The sequence below is a fragment of the Rhinatrema bivittatum genome, unplaced genomic scaffold (assembly GCF_901001135.1).
Source record: "Rhinatrema bivittatum unplaced genomic scaffold, aRhiBiv1.1, whole genome shotgun sequence".
NCBI lineage: Eukaryota > Metazoa > Chordata > Amphibia > Gymnophiona > Rhinatrematidae > Rhinatrema > Rhinatrema bivittatum.
The window spans coordinates 166,835-183,641 of record NW_021820757.1 but is presented as its reverse complement, the minus strand read 5'-3'; the positions used below and the strand labels follow the sequence as shown (position 1 = coordinate 183,641).

The 16,807-nt window shown below is 46.2% G+C and overlaps 1 protein-coding gene across 3 annotated transcripts in view; it reads left to right on the top strand.

The window, feature by feature from the left end:
- The first annotated feature begins 6,309 nt into the window (after positions 1 to 6,309).
- Positions 6,310 to 16,807, top strand: part of LOC115082086 (enoyl-CoA delta isomerase 2, mitochondrial-like) — a 175,904-nt gene continuing 165,406 nt past the window's right edge. The window contains exons 1-2 of one of the 3 annotated variants that reach the window (XM_029586351.1): positions 7,011 to 7,179; positions 8,974 to 9,377. In XM_029586351.1, coding sequence (XP_029442211.1) covers positions 7,153 to 7,179; positions 8,974 to 9,377 — 431 coding nt within the window. In that variant the 5' untranslated portion in view covers positions 7,011 to 7,152. Of the gene's footprint in view, positions 6,403 to 7,010; positions 7,180 to 8,973; positions 9,378 to 16,807 lie in introns of those variants that run through there. The other 2 variants (XM_029586353.1, XM_029586352.1) reach the window with 2 other exon arrangements.

Sequence of the window (16,807 nt, the reverse complement as noted above, 5' to 3'; positions counted from 1 at the left end):
CAAATAATGTCTCACCATACTTGTTCAAAAAATGGCGCCTCAGCGTCTTCAATCCAATCTAACTTCACCTGCTTTTTAAACCTACTTCCGTGATCCACACGGGAGTATGGGTTTTGTAGTTTTTTGATCATTCCCTTGTAGTACTATTTCCGGTGATGTGGATCACGGAAGTAGGTTTAAAAAGCAGGTGAAGTTAGATTGGATTGAAGACGCTGAGGCGCCATTTTTTGAACAAGTATGGTGAGACATTATTTGTCCAGGTAAGCTTTTGTGTTAAATATGTATGGTGAGGTGAAAGTTTTTAGATAGGGAAGACGACAATTTGTGGTTATTTAAGCAGGAACAAATTTGGATGCACTTTTAATTTTCTTTTGTCTGTCTTTAAGGACATTGAAGAATATTGGCTGTATGAAATAACGAGTACTGCGAGATGATCCCCTGAAGAAGATTGTTTCACAATCGAAACATGATTCATGTCGGGAACGATTTGATTACATTTCACATTGACTCGGCTAAGTATTCTTTTATAGAAGATTTAGAAATAATAGAGTGAAAAATAATGAGTGAGAAGCGATAAATTAGGTTTTTGCATATTGGTATACCTTTTTTAAGGGTGTTTAGAATGTAGTTTATGGATAAATTATTTGGAATAAGTTTTGAATAGGGACTGACAATATGACAATAAATGATTAAAAAGGAGTTACACTTTGCTCTGTAAGCTGATTAAAGCTTGCGGCCCATTGCGAGGCGAGAGGCTGCAGATGTAAATTCTTTAAAGCAAAGACTGATTTATGATATTGTCATTTGTCAATTAAGTGGATGGGAGATTGATATTGGACATTGATCCTTTTCCCTCTCTTTTATATTTGTGAATTATTCTAGAGAGGTGTTCTGCTTCGTTGATTATTGGATATCATTGAATACCAGACTAAAGTGAGAATGGACCTGGCTGATAAACCTCTGCACCAAGGGAAAAGATTATTTGTGGATGGATCATCCAAGTGCATTCAAGGGAAATGGCATAGTGGGAATGCTGTAGTGGACGGGGAGACCCTGGAGGTGATAGAGTCAGGGAGGCTGCCCAATACTTGGTCAGCTCAGACCTGGGAATTATATGTCCTGGATAGAGCACTGCAGCTGATTAAAGGAAAGGAAGGAACAATATGCCTTTGGAGTGGTACATACATTGGGAAAAATTTGGAAGGAAAGACACTTAATAAATAGCAGGGGTAAGGAACTAGTACATGAGGAACTGGTTACCCAGCTAGTGGAAAATTTGATGCTACCAAGGGAGGTAGCAGTCGTACATGTACCTGGGCATCAAAAAGCCACCACCCCGGAGGCAAGGGGAAATTGGATGGCAGATGAGGTTGCTAAGGAGGCAGCGCTGAGAAAGGAAGGCATAAGTCTGTATACAATCAGGACTATGCCAGAGTTTAACTTAAAAGAAAAAGCTGAGCTCACTGAAATGGAGGCAGTTCAGAATGAAGCAGGAGCCTGACTCCTCCCCGATGGGTGCCAGATGCTAAACAAGCCACTAGTAAAGGAAATTATGGCAATCCTCCACCAGGGGAGCCATGGGGGAGCTCAAGCTCTCAGCGATGCAGTCCTTAGAAAATGTGGTTGTATAGGCATTTGCACAGTGGCTAAACAGATATGTGAGAAGTGTCCCAGATGTCAGAAAATCAATAGGAGAATTTTGAGAAAAACAGTTCCAGGGGAAAGGGATCCAGACCTAAGGCCTTTTCAAAGTATACAAATAGATTTTACTGAGCTGCCCCCGTCCCAGCGACTCAAATTCTTACTAGTAGTTGTAGATCATTTCACTGGATGGGCTGAGGCTTTTTCTATGGCCTCAGCTACAGCACAGGGGGTTCTGAAAGTGCTCTTGGAACAAATCATCCCACGATATGGGCTGGTTGAACAATTTGACTCAGATCAGGGGAGTCATTTCACCTCCTAAGTCCTACAAGGGGTAATGGAAGGACTGAGGCTTAATTGGTACTATCAAACTCCCTGGCATCCACAATTTTCTGGAAAAGTGGAAAGGTTGAATCAGACTCTGAAACAGCAAATTTCTAAAATTATGTTAGAAACCAAAATGTCCTGGACTAAGTGCTTACCCTTGGCATTGCTACGGGTAAGGACACACCCCAGGAAGGTTATGGGAGTATTCCCCTATGAGATGACATTTGGATTGCCCTATCTGGGAAGGGTTGGAGAAATACCAGTGTCCGAAACAAAGGACCTATTTTTAAAAGAATTATATACTGACACTTTCTTCTTCTTTATCGCATTTAAGGGAAAAGGGGCTATTGGCCCAGACTTCTCCACTGGACTTTGTGGTGCACCGGTTCCAGCCTGGAGATTGGGTGCTAATAAAAGTGTGGAAGGAGTCCAAGTTACAGCCAAAGTGGGAAGGACCGTTCCAAATCCTTCTGACCACAGAAACAGCAGTGCGGACAGCCGAGAAAGGATGGACTCACCATTCCAGAGTCAAGGGACCCATGGATCTGCCTGCAGATCCTTCCCAGTGGACAGTGGTGACAAGCACAGACCATCCACTTAAGATAAAAATTACTAGAAAAGACTAGAAATTTTGCATGAACAGTTATACTTTGAACGTTGCTTTGAGCTGGGATCCTGGTCCTGATGACAACCCTATTTGGGACCCAGCAACCAGGTTTTATGTACTGTGTGAATCATTGTTAAATATATGAACTATGGGACCAGGACATGCATAGTGTGGGAGGGGGATTTTTATGGATTAAGGGGAGTAAGAACTGAACAAGGGGATGTGTCACTAATTAGACCTAACACTGGGGAATTGGTAACATTTTAAGTACACCACATAGAGGTTAGGAGGTAGAAGGTACCTGTGATATTTCTTAAGGAAAAGGGGAAAGAGTCCTCGAATACTTTGAATTAATTTGTGGAGACGAACCTTTGGCTCCCACCTTAGGGGCCATAAGTAGGTATTTTCCTTGAGAAATCTGCTTAAACCTCCAGTCCTTATGTAGACGGAGGAATTAGAAATTGGGATATTAATACCATTGCTTGTAATTGCATTAATTTTCTTTTGCTGGGTTTATATAGAAAGATTGTGTGGGGAAATGAAAAGAACATGGGGAGGTATGTACAGGGAACAGCTACAAATGCCTTAACTCAAGAGAGAATGAGGTCAACATGGAGAATGGAAGGAATAGGGTATCCCCTTAAAAGTATTATGATACGGATGATGATAGTAGCTGGATGGCCAGGGGTAGAATCTGGGGTTAGAAGTGGTTACTCAAGGGTCCCTGGCCAAGGTGACTCCCAGTATTGGACAAATGAGTATGGGGGCCCTATAAAGTTTACAATATGTATGAATGCAAAAGACCAGCCCCAAACATCTGTTTTTGATGTGTGCCAATTGATAGACTGTGGAAATGCTCAGTACCAGCAGTCATATACAGGGAGTGACAAGTATATGTGCTATAATACCTATTGCTCCACCTCGGAGCAAGTGGTTTGGATGACAGAGGCAGAGGGATGGGTAGCATCCGCTGGACACAGAGACAGAGAATTGAGACAGTTAATTTCCATAGTTAAAGCACAATTATCCACAAAGTTTTGACAAGAAATGTAATCAAATTTGACAGTCATTAGGGCAAAGGCAAACAGAGGGGAATTACACACTAAGAAGTTTAGGATGGGTATATCAGTAAATGGGAAGGAACCATTAGCCTGCTGCTTCCAGATATTGATTGAAAAACCCCAGACCTTAATAATAGTTCCACACTAATGCCTGGAATTTAACCATTCAAACCCCCATTAAATGACCCCAAGGTAGTGAGAGTAGTAACCATAAAAGACCTAAGCCAGACCATTGAGGTAGAAATAGGATATGGGAAGGTAAATGCCTGGGTGGAATGGACAAAATACACTGTGAAAGCCTGAACAAGAGCAACTGTTATGCCTGTGCTTCTGGGAAACCTGGTGCCATTTCCTTTTGGTTGGAACAACAACGCGGAAGGACTGAAGTGTATCCTGGCATTATATCAAGATGAAACGGCATGGAACAAAGCCACCTGTAAGTCTTTGGCTTTCCTATTCCCAGCCCTGAAGCTACATGAGGGACAGCGGGTACCTCCAGTATTTTCCCCAAGCCTGGGAACCACATTGCCTGCCTCTCACGGCGGGGGTCAGGGGCAATTCCATTCACACTGGCATTTAAAAGGGAGAAAATAGAGCACAAAAGAATGTGAAGGCACAATTTAGGGACATCCTTTGATGAGAGGATATATTTAGACTCCACAGGAGTACCGAGGAGTCCCTGATGTGCGATTGTTATATGACACTGAGGAATTAAAAATACAGAAGGCTCAGCAAATGCTTGAGACCTTAAAGGCAACTTACGAAAGATTGTGAATGTAATAGCAACAAGTTGATAAAGAGATAGGGAGGAATTGTGAGCTAGGGCTCACTAATGTTGCTATTACAGATGGTAACACAATATAGAAATAGAACTGTATTTCTGTATTCTCTTATATTCTAATTTCTGGTAAAGAAATCCCTAGCTGTAGAAAGCTGAGCTGCAAAACCCAGCCAGCCCCCCCTTTTTCCCCTTTCCCCCCCTTCTTGCTGAGGAACACTAACTACACAGCGTAATATATTATCCTGAGGCTGGCACATATAGTTACAGACCAGGAAAGGAATGTGTAAGATGTATCTCCTCCCACATCCCTCCCTGCAACTGATTCTAACAAAGACTTTCTCATTGCAGTACAAACTAACAAGAGAAATTGCCATTTAGGAACAGCATGTAGGCAGACAGAATGAAGGACATAGCAACAGTAGGTTAAAATTGAAAGTTAAAACTTGGCATTAGAATATGTTGGTTAAGCAGAATGAAAAAGGAGCATGGGAAGTCTGAAATGCATGAGAAAATGAGAGATAACACTGAAATAAAGGCATCAGATAGGTTGAGTTTCCTGAGATGGGGAGGAATAAAATGATAAGCGAATGCACAATAGTAAGTTGTTTTAGCTTTGTGGGTGCGCCTACTTCTGTATGCCACCCTTACTTGCAAGTTCGTAAAATAAATAATTAGTTTCACCAAACTTTTGTGTTCACTATATAATTTTCTAAGAAGATGAATACCATTTCTAACAGGAGATTGACGGTGGTTGGTCTCCAATGCCCCTATCCGCCGACGGCATCAACAGAACCGATGGTCCTGCCGATGTTGATGGCAAGGTTTCCATCGGTGCGGCTCCTTGGTCTTTCGATGCCGCTGATGGCTTGCACTTTGAGCCAAACAGCTGCGCCATCTTGTCGAGTCAAAGCCAAATTTCCTTTCGGGGTCAACTGGGTGCATAAATGGCAACCCCAGACATCATGCTATTTCCCCCAAGCAGAGGACACATATCTCATGCAGATCAGAGATGGACATGGACCTCAGACACCAGGTGCATTGCCGAAAACCAGACGTGGCCATGTCATACAAATCTAAAGGGACACAAACTGAAAACACTGGCAGTGGGGCATCAATGGCCAGTGGGCAATGATGCACCGCTGCCGTGGGGAATTGACTGCGAAAGGAAATTTACCATAATCACCAAACACCCTGACTAGGATACTACAGAAAGGCACCGAGATGAACCCAGTGACAGAATAACATATAAAAAAATGCAAAAATCACGAAAAGGAAAAGTTTTCCAAAAGGCCAAAAAACAGATAAAGTGAGCTCACTCACACTGTGAGGCTTATAGCACCACGGAAAAAGGGAAACTGGAGAGGGCCTCCCGTGGGGACATATGGTAAAGAGCATGCTGGGCATGCTCAGTGGGCCTAGTCAAAGTTCTAGAAACTTTAACATACGTTTTATGCAGCGAGGCTCTATCTGATGATGTCACCCATGTGTGAGGACTACCATCCTGCTTGTCCTCGGAGAATTAAGATACCCCACTATACCTTCCCTTTAGTTATAACTGCTTTAACCTGTGTGGAACTGAGGTAAAGATCTATGCCTCTCTAGGCCCAGCTTTAGCATTGGCAATGAAGACAACTACCTCTGGCACCAAAGTTTTATAGGCTCTGGTGCTTCGCCACCGTTTTCTATGTCCAAATCAGATTCTGCTACTATGCCATTGCTTCTCTTATAGAGCCAGCTCCGATGGCAGCAGCAACAGAATATGAGGAAATATGAGCGTGGAGCCTTCTACAGCCCTTTTGAGCTGATGGACCCTGTAGCACCCTGCTCTCTTTATACAAGTTTCCCTGGTAACAGAAAGCTTGTGTGGGAGGAGGGGGCGGAGCATCGCAAGGTCAACAGCTCAAGAGGGGCAGTGGAAGGCCCTGCACTGATTTTTCCTCATATTCTGTTGCTGCTGCCATTGGAGCCGGTGCTGCAAATTTAAGGTGAGGGAGGGAAGAATGCCCCAAGTAGAGGATTCGGGCAGGTACATGTGCTTTATTTATTCTGTAACTAAAAACTCTTGCAACAATTACCAAGAACGTGCATGTCTCTAAGGGCCCTCCAACATATTTATTTATTTAAAACCATTTATATACCGCTATTTGGATATAACCATCATACTGGTTTACAGTTTTACAAATATCAAAATAACAGACAAACAGACATATCTTGTTCCGGTGTGTCCAAACAGATTTGGATTTTTGCACATCCCATGACTGGAATAAACCTCTCTCTTAAGCCCTCCTCCTCCATACATACCCTCCCAGGTTATGTGAGACATGATCTGCCACCGGGCCAGAAACAATCTAAACAGAGATAATATTGAGGAGAATCGGGGAATTCTCTTATTTTCACTGTTGTGACTTTTTTCCCCACTCCCTCTTATACGATTACTTTGCCAACACATATACAAGTTGTCAGGCCAATAAAGCTTCCTGTAATTCTCCCTCCCCTCCTGTAGAAAGTAACACAGCGCCCATGCTACTTCCGGAGCCGTTTTCCAAAACTAAGCCAAGAAGAGTCACGCGAGAGCTCTCCTTTTGCAGTCGCTTCCTTCCTTCTCCGACTCCTCCTCTCTCGGCGCGTGCACTTTCTGTTAGAAAAAAAAAGAATTAGAAGCGCTTTCCCTCCGTCTTAACTTCTTCCTTATTTTCTTCCATGACGGTCTCTTCCTTACAGGCGACCCGGAGTCGATGGCAGTCTCTAGGGAGTGTACGCAGGTGAGCACCTCCCCCACTCCGGCGCGCGCTGCCGGTGGCTTTCGCATGTCCCGGCGCTGAGTCACATGTACAGAGGGAAGAGTCTTTGACCTCACTACTAATAGGAGGCATATTCTGCTGGGCGGGCATTTTATTTATAAGTTGCGTTTTGTTTGTCTTACTGTAGACCTCTTGTTAAGACAAGAACGGATTTTTGGTTAATGCTCTTTTTTTTTTTTTTTTTTGCTGTGAGGCAGCATCAGTATGTCCTATTTTTCTTGCAGTGTAAAGATTACATTTATTCCAGTAGGAGAGAACTATATTTAATGGCCAACAGGAAAATAGTGTGTGCCCGTATAAGGCATAACTTAATAAAACATATACTTTGCAATCCACAAGTTTGTTATTTATTTTCTTCGTGTTTATGGTTTTATTACTTCAGTCGATCATCACTTTTTTTTTTTTTTTTGCATCATTTTGAATTCAGGAGCATAGACACTTTGGAACTGACAAAAAAGTAGACCTAGGTTTTTTTTAACCCATTATGAGCCAAAAATTATACTTCCTGTCATCTTTTGATCACCCATCAAACCCCCACACCCGTGGGAACCTACGTTAAAAGTCTCTCAGCTAAACAGGACTCAAGTTATGTAAGGATTTAAATACTAAAGTTAATAGCTTAAACTGGATTCATAACATGGATAAACAGTCAAGGTCTCCAAGGATTAAGGTTGTAAGAACCCTCTGTCTACATCCCGATGTGGCATGCAGTGATAGGGATGTCGCAGGAAAAAAATACTATAACCTTTGAACTTCAACCCAGTAAAAGCATTTGATTTCAGCACTGCTTTTGAACTACTGGCACTTACTTCTGGGCAGTGAGGAAGCAGCTCAGAAGAAATTGTAATGGAGATATATATATATATATAATATTTTTTAAACACATCAGATTTTTTTTGAGACCAGAATTTTTAATATATCATTTACCAGGTTTTTGGAAATGCCTTCCTGCATTCAAACCATTGGTTCCCACAGAAAAATAAGTTGCTGTAGAGCAGCAGAAATGGAAACTGATCACAAGCTCTGGTTTCTATAAAAAGAGAATAATGTCTCCTGGCAGTGAAAGTCATTGTTGGTTCTAAGTAAAGATGATGCCATGTTAGCACAAACACAATCTTCCTTCATGGCATGGGAAGCCCTTATAGCTCTGAACCACATGTTCTACCTGGAATCCAGCCCTTCTAGGGTGCTGTTGATGGCATCAGGATGGAACACTTACTCCAAGGTTTACAAAGATTGAACAATTTGCTGGTTTGGGAGAATTTCAAGATGAACTCTACACAATCTCCCTTTTATTCAACTAGGGGATTGGATATGTACCCTGGACCTCAAGGATGCTTATACTTGCATCTCCATTTGTTTGTCTTATAAGATATTCCTTAGATTTGTGGTGGAGGATTTCCTCCCCATTTGGTCTACCTGTGTCTCCGAGGGTGCTCAGGAAGTGCCCAGCAGTGGTAGCAATGCAGATTTGTCAGCTGGGTGTCTGCTTTTTCCTCTAGCTAGACAATTGAGTAGTCATTAATGATAAGTTCATCCCAGTCAAGGGTTCTGGAGTCCCTTGAGAAGACAGTGTGACTCCTCTAATCCCTGGGATTTCTTGTCAACTTTTCAAGTTGAGCCTCTCCCCTGTTCAGAAGATTCAGTTCATAGGAGCATGGATGGACTCTGGACATCTTCAGAAAAATCTTCTAATAAATTAATACAATGAGTAGTATCACAAATGAATGATGGCATTTATTTTTTGTCTTCAAGACCGCTTCCAGCGTGGCCGCCGTGGGCATCAGAGCCTGTAGGATGGCCTGGCTCCATGCTTCCAACCTATGGCCAGAGGTCCAGGAGAAGTTGGCTGACCTCCCCTGTTCAGGAGAGAATCTTTTTGGGGACATGGGCAGAGATTTGAAGAATCACGATTTGAAGAATCACCATGAAACCCTTCCACAGCTATCTGCCAGTGCTTCGGACCCGCCGTCCTCCATAAAGAAACCTTCCCGACCAAGTTCTAGGAGGTCCTTCTATACGCAGCAGAAGTATTATCTCCCCCTGCCTCCCGGATTTGCACGCCCCATACTGCTTCTAGGGGCTGCCCCCATCAACAGAGAACTCCTAGACCCCAGCCGGCCCCCCAGCAGGCCCCAGCTACGGGAGTTTGACTGGAGGTAAGGGAGCTCGAGTCAGCACGACATATCCCTGATACCCTTTCCCCCATTGGTGGCAGACTTCTCTGCTTTGCCTATCGTTGGTCGATCATCACCTCGGACTGATGGGTCCTCTATTGTTCATCAGAGGTAGCGTCTACATTTCAGAGAAATCCCAGAGGACTCTCCCCCATGTCCATTGTGGGGTTTGTGCGCCCAACAGGAAATACTTCTTATATAGTTCTCTGCCCTCCTAACAGTGGGGGCAGTAGAACCTGTTCCCTGTTACCAGCAGGATTGAGGGTTCTTTTCCTAGCGTTTAGCAGATGGACTCAGGACCAATGGGTATAGTGGACTCCTGATAGCAGTTGGAGATGGATCAGATTTCAATCTGACGTCAGCCCTAGTATATATACCCCTGCAGGAAGTGCAGCTTTTCAGTATTTTCCGTCTCCACAGCAGTTAGGGACTCTATGCACACTAGCACAGCAGTTAGGGACTCTATGCACACTAGCACAGCGTTAGAGTAATTTTACCAAAGAAAACCAAATTTAAGAAGAAATCTTACCTCTACAGACGAGCCCCTCTCTCCTGCGGTGACACCCATTGGGTCCCTCCCCCAGTTGAGAATTCCCGAGGTGATTTCTGTGATCCCTCGGAGGTAAGCCTCGGTCCGGCAGCCGACTCTCGGTGGGGACCTAGCCCCCCCGACATCAGGTGAGGCTGAGAGACAGCGGGTGCAACCTTGAGCGTGGCAGTGAAGGTATTTTCCCTCTCCCCCCTGCAGCCGGAGACCGCCCGGAACGAGACTGGGAAGCGCAGAGACAAAGTAAGATAGAAATCTATTTAAAAGTCTCCAATCCCCGAAGCTCGAGGAGACACACAGGTTGCCAGCCAGGACCAGTGCCACCGGGTTGATCTGCCCTAGCAGGGCTAGAACCCGGTCAGATCCGAGGGTCCTCCCACGTGGATACCCCCCGAGGTGGTCGCCATATTGAACGCATGGTCGCCGTCACCATTTTGCTCTGTTCGCCGCCCTGGCCGCCGTTCCGATCCATGTGCACAAATACCTTGTGCGCACAACGTCGCACGCCCAAGATCCGTGTGCACAAGCGACGCGCATAGCCACGCGCTTTCTGTGCCGGGCGCATACCTTCGACCTGTCTGCACAACAGCGTGCACATCTCCCTGAGCGCGCACCAAATCTACGCGCACAACTTTGATGCACACCAGAGCGCACAACTGTATTTTACGCGCACAACCCATGGAACCACCGGAAAAGAAACTCAAGGCTCAGGGCCTTTGCCCAGCATGCCACATTAGAGCTGCACAGCATGAGGAGGCCACGGCCCTGTGTATACAGTGCGAAGAGGCCCTAGGGGATCCAACTCATGGCCCTTCCCAGCCGGTACCGGGTTCCGGTCTCTCGAACAGTACGCCTGACCTAGCATTGCACAGCGGGACCCCCCTCAAACGGAGCTCCCCAGGGACACGGCGCCCCTTAGTTTAGACCCAGCATCTATCACCTGGGTGGAATTCTTCAAAGGTCTGCATACCTTCGTCCACATGCAACCGGGGCCTCCTGTAATACGGCTACAAGCTCCACCAGAGGACCTCAACATTCCGGGACCCTCTATGACCAGGGAAGCGATCCCACCACCCAGAAGTCCCACCTTCGGGGACACAGACAACTCGGATGAGGATTCAGAACCCTGGAAGAAGGGGAACTCCCTCCGGGCACAGAGCCCCCACTGAACCATGAGACGCTTTTTCACCAAGGACGAGCTTCCAGACCTGGTCACACACAGCTTAAGAGAGCTTGCTATCCCGGGCACAAGTGCCTCAGGGGAACCTAAGATGAACCCTCTACTGGAGAGACTCCGTCAGACCTCCCGTCATTTCCCACTATTACAAGCCGTCCAGCAACTAATTGACCTGGAATGGGATGCCCTGGAAACTACGTTCAAAGGGGGAGGCGGGCTCTGGCAGCCATGTACCTTCTGGACCCAGCCGCCAAAGATCTCCTGGCATGTCTGAAAGTGGATGCCATGGTCTGCGCGGTCTCTAAGCGCACTACTATCCCAGTGGAGGGAGGAGCAGCACTAAAGGATACTCATGACAGACGTCTGGAATCTATCCTCAAACGGTCCTTTGACGTTTCCACTATGTCTTTACAGATCGCGGCCTGCTGTGCCGTGGTTACACGCGCCTGCTTATCACAGCCCAGGAACAACACTCCTGGGGAGGCCCTGGAACCAGCAGTATCATTCCTTGTGGATGCCGCTTCTGATCTGGTGCGCAACACAGCTAGGAGTGTCATACACCGTGGCAGCCAGAAGACAACTCTGGCTCCGAAACTGGTTGGCCGACACATCTTCCAAAACGAGACTCACAAGGATGCCTTTCAAGGGAACACTCCTGTTCGGAAGCAAACTAGAAAAACTAGCCAACAAATGGGGCGAGTCCCCACTACCGCGGCTACCGGAGGACAGGAATAAGAGAAACCAGCGATCCTTCCCCCGAATCTCCAGGGGCAGAGGATCACAGCGCTTCAAGCACATATCAAGCGGCCCGCCCCGCAGGCCGAAGCCAGTCCTTTCGGAACAAGCACAACAAAAGGGGAGCCAGCTCGGGCCCAGGCCCCAGCCGCACCCCACAATGAAAATCAGCCGACCCGTCCAAAGGAAGAAGCTATAGGGGGCAGACTTGCCCTATTCTACCAAAGATGGGTCGAGAACTTCAGACAAGTGGGTCCTATCCATCATTCGAGAGGGATATTACCTGGATTTCCACCACCTTCCTCCAGACAAGTTTGTGGAATCCCCCTGCCATGACCTTTCCAAGAGGATGGCAGTGGAAGCTACACTGACCAGATTGCTAGCCTTAGAGGCTATAACACCGGTGCCTCCACAACAAATAAATACGGGACATTATTCTATCTATTTTATTGTCCCCAAGAAAGAAGGAGCGTTCAGACCCATCCTGGACCTCAAGGTGGTCAACCTTCACCTGAAGATTCCTCGCTTCCCCATGGAAATCCTATGCTCTGTAATAAGGGCGATACAATCGGGAGAGTTCCTTACATCCCTGGACCCGTCAGAAGCCTACCTACACATTTCGATCCATCAAGAGCATCAGCACTTTCTACGCTTCTTGATCCTGGACTGTCACTGCACCCCGGACGTTCACCAATGGTGGTGGCAGCCACACTGAGGAAGGAAGGAATCCACGTGCACCCTTATCTAGACGATTGGCTGATCAGGGCGAAATCTCCAAAGGAAAGCCACCAGGCAACCAAGAGTCAAAACTCTACTGGAGAGCCTCGGGTGGGTGATCAACACAATCAAGAGCTGCCTGCAGCCCTCCCAATCTCTAGAATATTTGGGAGTCCGGTTTGACACCAAACAAGGCAAGGTCATCCTGACACCGTCAAGGAGATCAAAACTAATGACCCAGTTGCGAACCCTGTTGAGCAATCTTCGCCCCACAGCATGGGACTACCTACAAGTCCTCGGCCTCATGGCATCCACACTGGAAGTAGTGCCATGGGCACAAGCTCACATGAGACCCTTACTACGCTCACTACTATCACGATGGAATCCACTGTCCCAGAACTACACCATATGTCTTCAGCTCCCGGACAGAGTTCGGGCCCAACTACAATGGTGGCTACAAGAAGGCCATCTGAGCCAGGCAACGAGACTTTCCTCACCAACCTGGATCCTGCTCACCACGGATGCCAGCCTACAAGGATGGGGAGCATACTGCCAGGGACTAACCGCCTAAGGGCAATGGAACAAAGAAGAGGCAGGATGGAACATCAATCGCCTAGAAGCCCGGGCATTCAGACTAGCCTGCCTACGGTTCGGTCACAGACTCCGAGACAAAGCGGTCAGTGTAGACTGTTGATGTAGGCCATAACAGTGGCCTACATCAACCGTCAGGGAGGAACCAGAAGCCAACAGGTGTCTCTGGAAATAGACCCCCTAATGTCATGGGTGGAAGCGAATCTTCAAGAGATCTCGGCCGTCCACATCGCCGGGAAAGACAACGTCACTGCGGATTACCTCAGCAGGGAAAGTCTAGACCCAGGAGAATGGAGGCTGTCGACTACAGCATTCCAATTGATAGTAAACCATTGGGGAACACGAACCATGGACCTCCTGGCAAACCAGTCCAACGCCCAAGTGCCCGGTTTCTTCAGCGCAGGCGGGAACCCCAGTCCCAGGGAATCGATATCCTGGTACAGTCCTTGCCACAGGAGACTCTGTTATACGCCTTCCCGCTGTGGCCCCTATTGGGCGCAATCATCCACAAGATAAACACCACAGGGGACTAGTACTTCTAGTGGCCCCGGACTGGCCAAGAAGACCGTGGTACGCAGACATGCAAAGACTGACAGGGCGCCCCCTTCCGCTACCTCCACACAGAGACCTGCTCCAACAGGGACCGATCCTCCACGAGGATCCAGCTCTATTCTCTCTTACGGTCTGGCCATTGAGAGGACTCGCCTAAGGAGGAGCGGATACTCGGGGGCAGTAATTGACACCCTACTCCAAGCACGCAAGTTCTCCACATCTCTAACATACATAAGGATTTGGAGAGTATTCAAAGTCTGGTGCGAGGACTGGGACATCATATCACGCTCAGTTAAAATTCCTACGATTTTGGAATTCCTGCAGAATGGCCTACAGAAGGGATTGTCTCTCAACTCCATCAAGGTACAGGTGGCCGCATTGTCATGCTACGGAACCAAGAGCGAGTGTGGCAGCATAGCCTCTCACCCGGATGTCTCACGCTTTCTGAAAGGAGTCAAGCAGATCCGACCACCCCTAAAGTGGCCGGTGCCTCTTTGGAACCTCAACCTGTTCCTAGATTTCCTAGCAGGAACCTCCTTCAGACCTCTCCGCGGCCTGTCTCTGACTATTAACATTGAAGACAGCCTTCCTGCTGGCAGTCTGTTTGGCCCGTTGTATATCTGAGCTACAAGCACTGTCCTGCCAGGAGCTGTTCCTCAGACTCACCCCGGGAACTAATCAGCTACGCACAGTTCCGTCCTTCCTCCCCAAAGTGGTGTCTCACTTCCATCTCAACCAAACCATCTCGCTACCATCAACAGATGAACATAAGAATTCAGAAGAGGCTTGAAGTCTATGCCATCTCAACGTCGGCAGACTCCTAATCCGGTACCTGGAAAGGTCTGAATCCATACGAAAAAGACGGACCATCTATTCGTCCTTCACAGCGGGAAGAAGCAAGGGGAAGCGGCCTCGCGAGCAACCATAGCCCGCTGGATCAAAGAAGTCATCAAGGCGGCCTACGTAGAAGCAGGCAAGCCACCGCCTTTACAAGTCAATTCCCATTGTACTAGAGCCCAGGCAGTGTCTGGGTGGAAATCAAGATGCTGTCACCCGCCGAGATCTGCAGGGCGGCAACATGGTCCTCCATCCACAGGCTCGGGAGGACACAGAATTTGCAAGGGCAGTACTAAGTGGGTCAAAGGGCAGCCTCCCACCCGGTTCGGGAGTAGCTTTTATATATCCCATTGGTCCTGAGTCAATCTGCTACACGCTAGGAAATGGAGAAATTACTTACGTGATAATTTCGTTTTCCTTAGTGTAGACAGATGGACTCAGCATCCCACCCACGGCTGCCGTTACTCATGGAATTCTCGGGGGATTCACGGATAAGCCATGCTTTCCTTCAGCTAGGACACCCATCCTACCGGGAGTCTATGTTTCTCGGTTGAGGGCACTGGCGGTCTCCAGCTATAACCAATTCAACCTGTTCAAATTTTTTAAGTTAGCCAAGTTATAAATGTAATCACGTTATCCAAGTTGTAAAGTTAATCAAGTATTCAAATTATTCAGTCATACATATGTCCACAATGCTTTTCGAGGAGAATACTGAAGAGCTGCACTTTCTGCAGGGGTATATCAACAGAGAGGGGTATATCAACAGAGTTTCCTATAAAAGCAAACGTAGTCCATGTGCCTATATGTAAAAAATCACCTGAGCTAAAGATTTCCAAATTATCCCTAAGACCTGAAAAGCAGGTTGTTAATACAAACAAAAACCACACTTTGAAATGTCTGTATGCCAATGCCATAAGTCTAAGAAGTAAGATGGGAGAGTTAGAGTGTATAGCAGTAAATAATGAGATTGACATAATTGCCATCACAGAGACCTGGTGGAAAGAGGATGACCAATTGGACAGTGCTATATCAGGGTAAAAATTATATCGCAATGATAGGGAAGATCAACTTGGTGGGGGTGTGGCACTTTATGTCTGGGAGGGTATAGAGTCCAACAGGATCAAGATCATAAGAGAGACTAAATGCTCAGTAGAATTTATATCTGTAGAAATCCCACGTGTGTTGGGTAAGAGTATAGTAATAGGACTATACTACTGTCCACCTGGACAAAATGGTCAAACAGATGATGAAATGCTAAGAGAAATCAGGGAAGCTAAACAATTTGGCAGCGCAATAATAATGGGAGATTTCAATTACCCCAATATTGACTGGGTAAATGTAACATCAGGACATGCTAGAGACAAAGTTCCTGGATGTCATAAATGACTGCTTCATGGAGCAATTAGTTCAGGAACCAACAAGAGAGGGAGCTATTTTAGATTTAATTCTTAGTGGAATGCAAGATTTGGTGAAAGAGGTAAGGGTGGTGGGGCCACTTGGCAATAGTGATCATAACATGAACAAATTTAAACTAATAACTGGGAGACAAATCTAGAGCTCTAACGTAAATTTTCAAAAGGGAAACTGATAAAATGAGGAAAATAGAAAAAAAACTGAAAGGTGCAGCTGCACCGGTTAAGAGTGTTCAACAGGCATGGACATTGTTTAAAAATACGATCCTAGACATGCAGTCCAGATGTATTCCACGTATTAAGAAAGGTGGAAGGAAGACAAAACGATTACCGGCATGGTTAAAAGGTGAGGTGAAAGAGGCTATTTTAGCCAAAAAAACATCCTTCAGAAATTGGAAGAAGGATCCATCTGAAGAAAATAGGATAAAGCATAAGCATTGGCAAGTTAAGTGTAAAACAGTGATAAGACAGGCGAAGAGAGAATTTGAAGTGAAGTTGGCCATAGAGGTAAAAACTCATAATAAAAACGTTTTACAATATATCCAAAGCAAGAAACCTGTGAGGGAGTCTGTTGGACCGTTAGATGACGAGGGGTTAAAGGGGCTCTTAGGGAAGATAAGGCCATTGCAGAAAGACTAAATTAATTCTTTGCTTCCGTGTTCACTAATGAGGATGTTGGGGGGGATACCATTTCTGGAGATGGTTTTCAAGGGTGATGAGTCACATGAACTGAACCAAAACACTGTGAACCTGGAAGATGTTGTAGGCGAGATTGACAAACTAAAGAGTAAGCAAATTTGGACTGGATGGTATGCATCCTAGGGTTTTGATGGAACTCAAATGA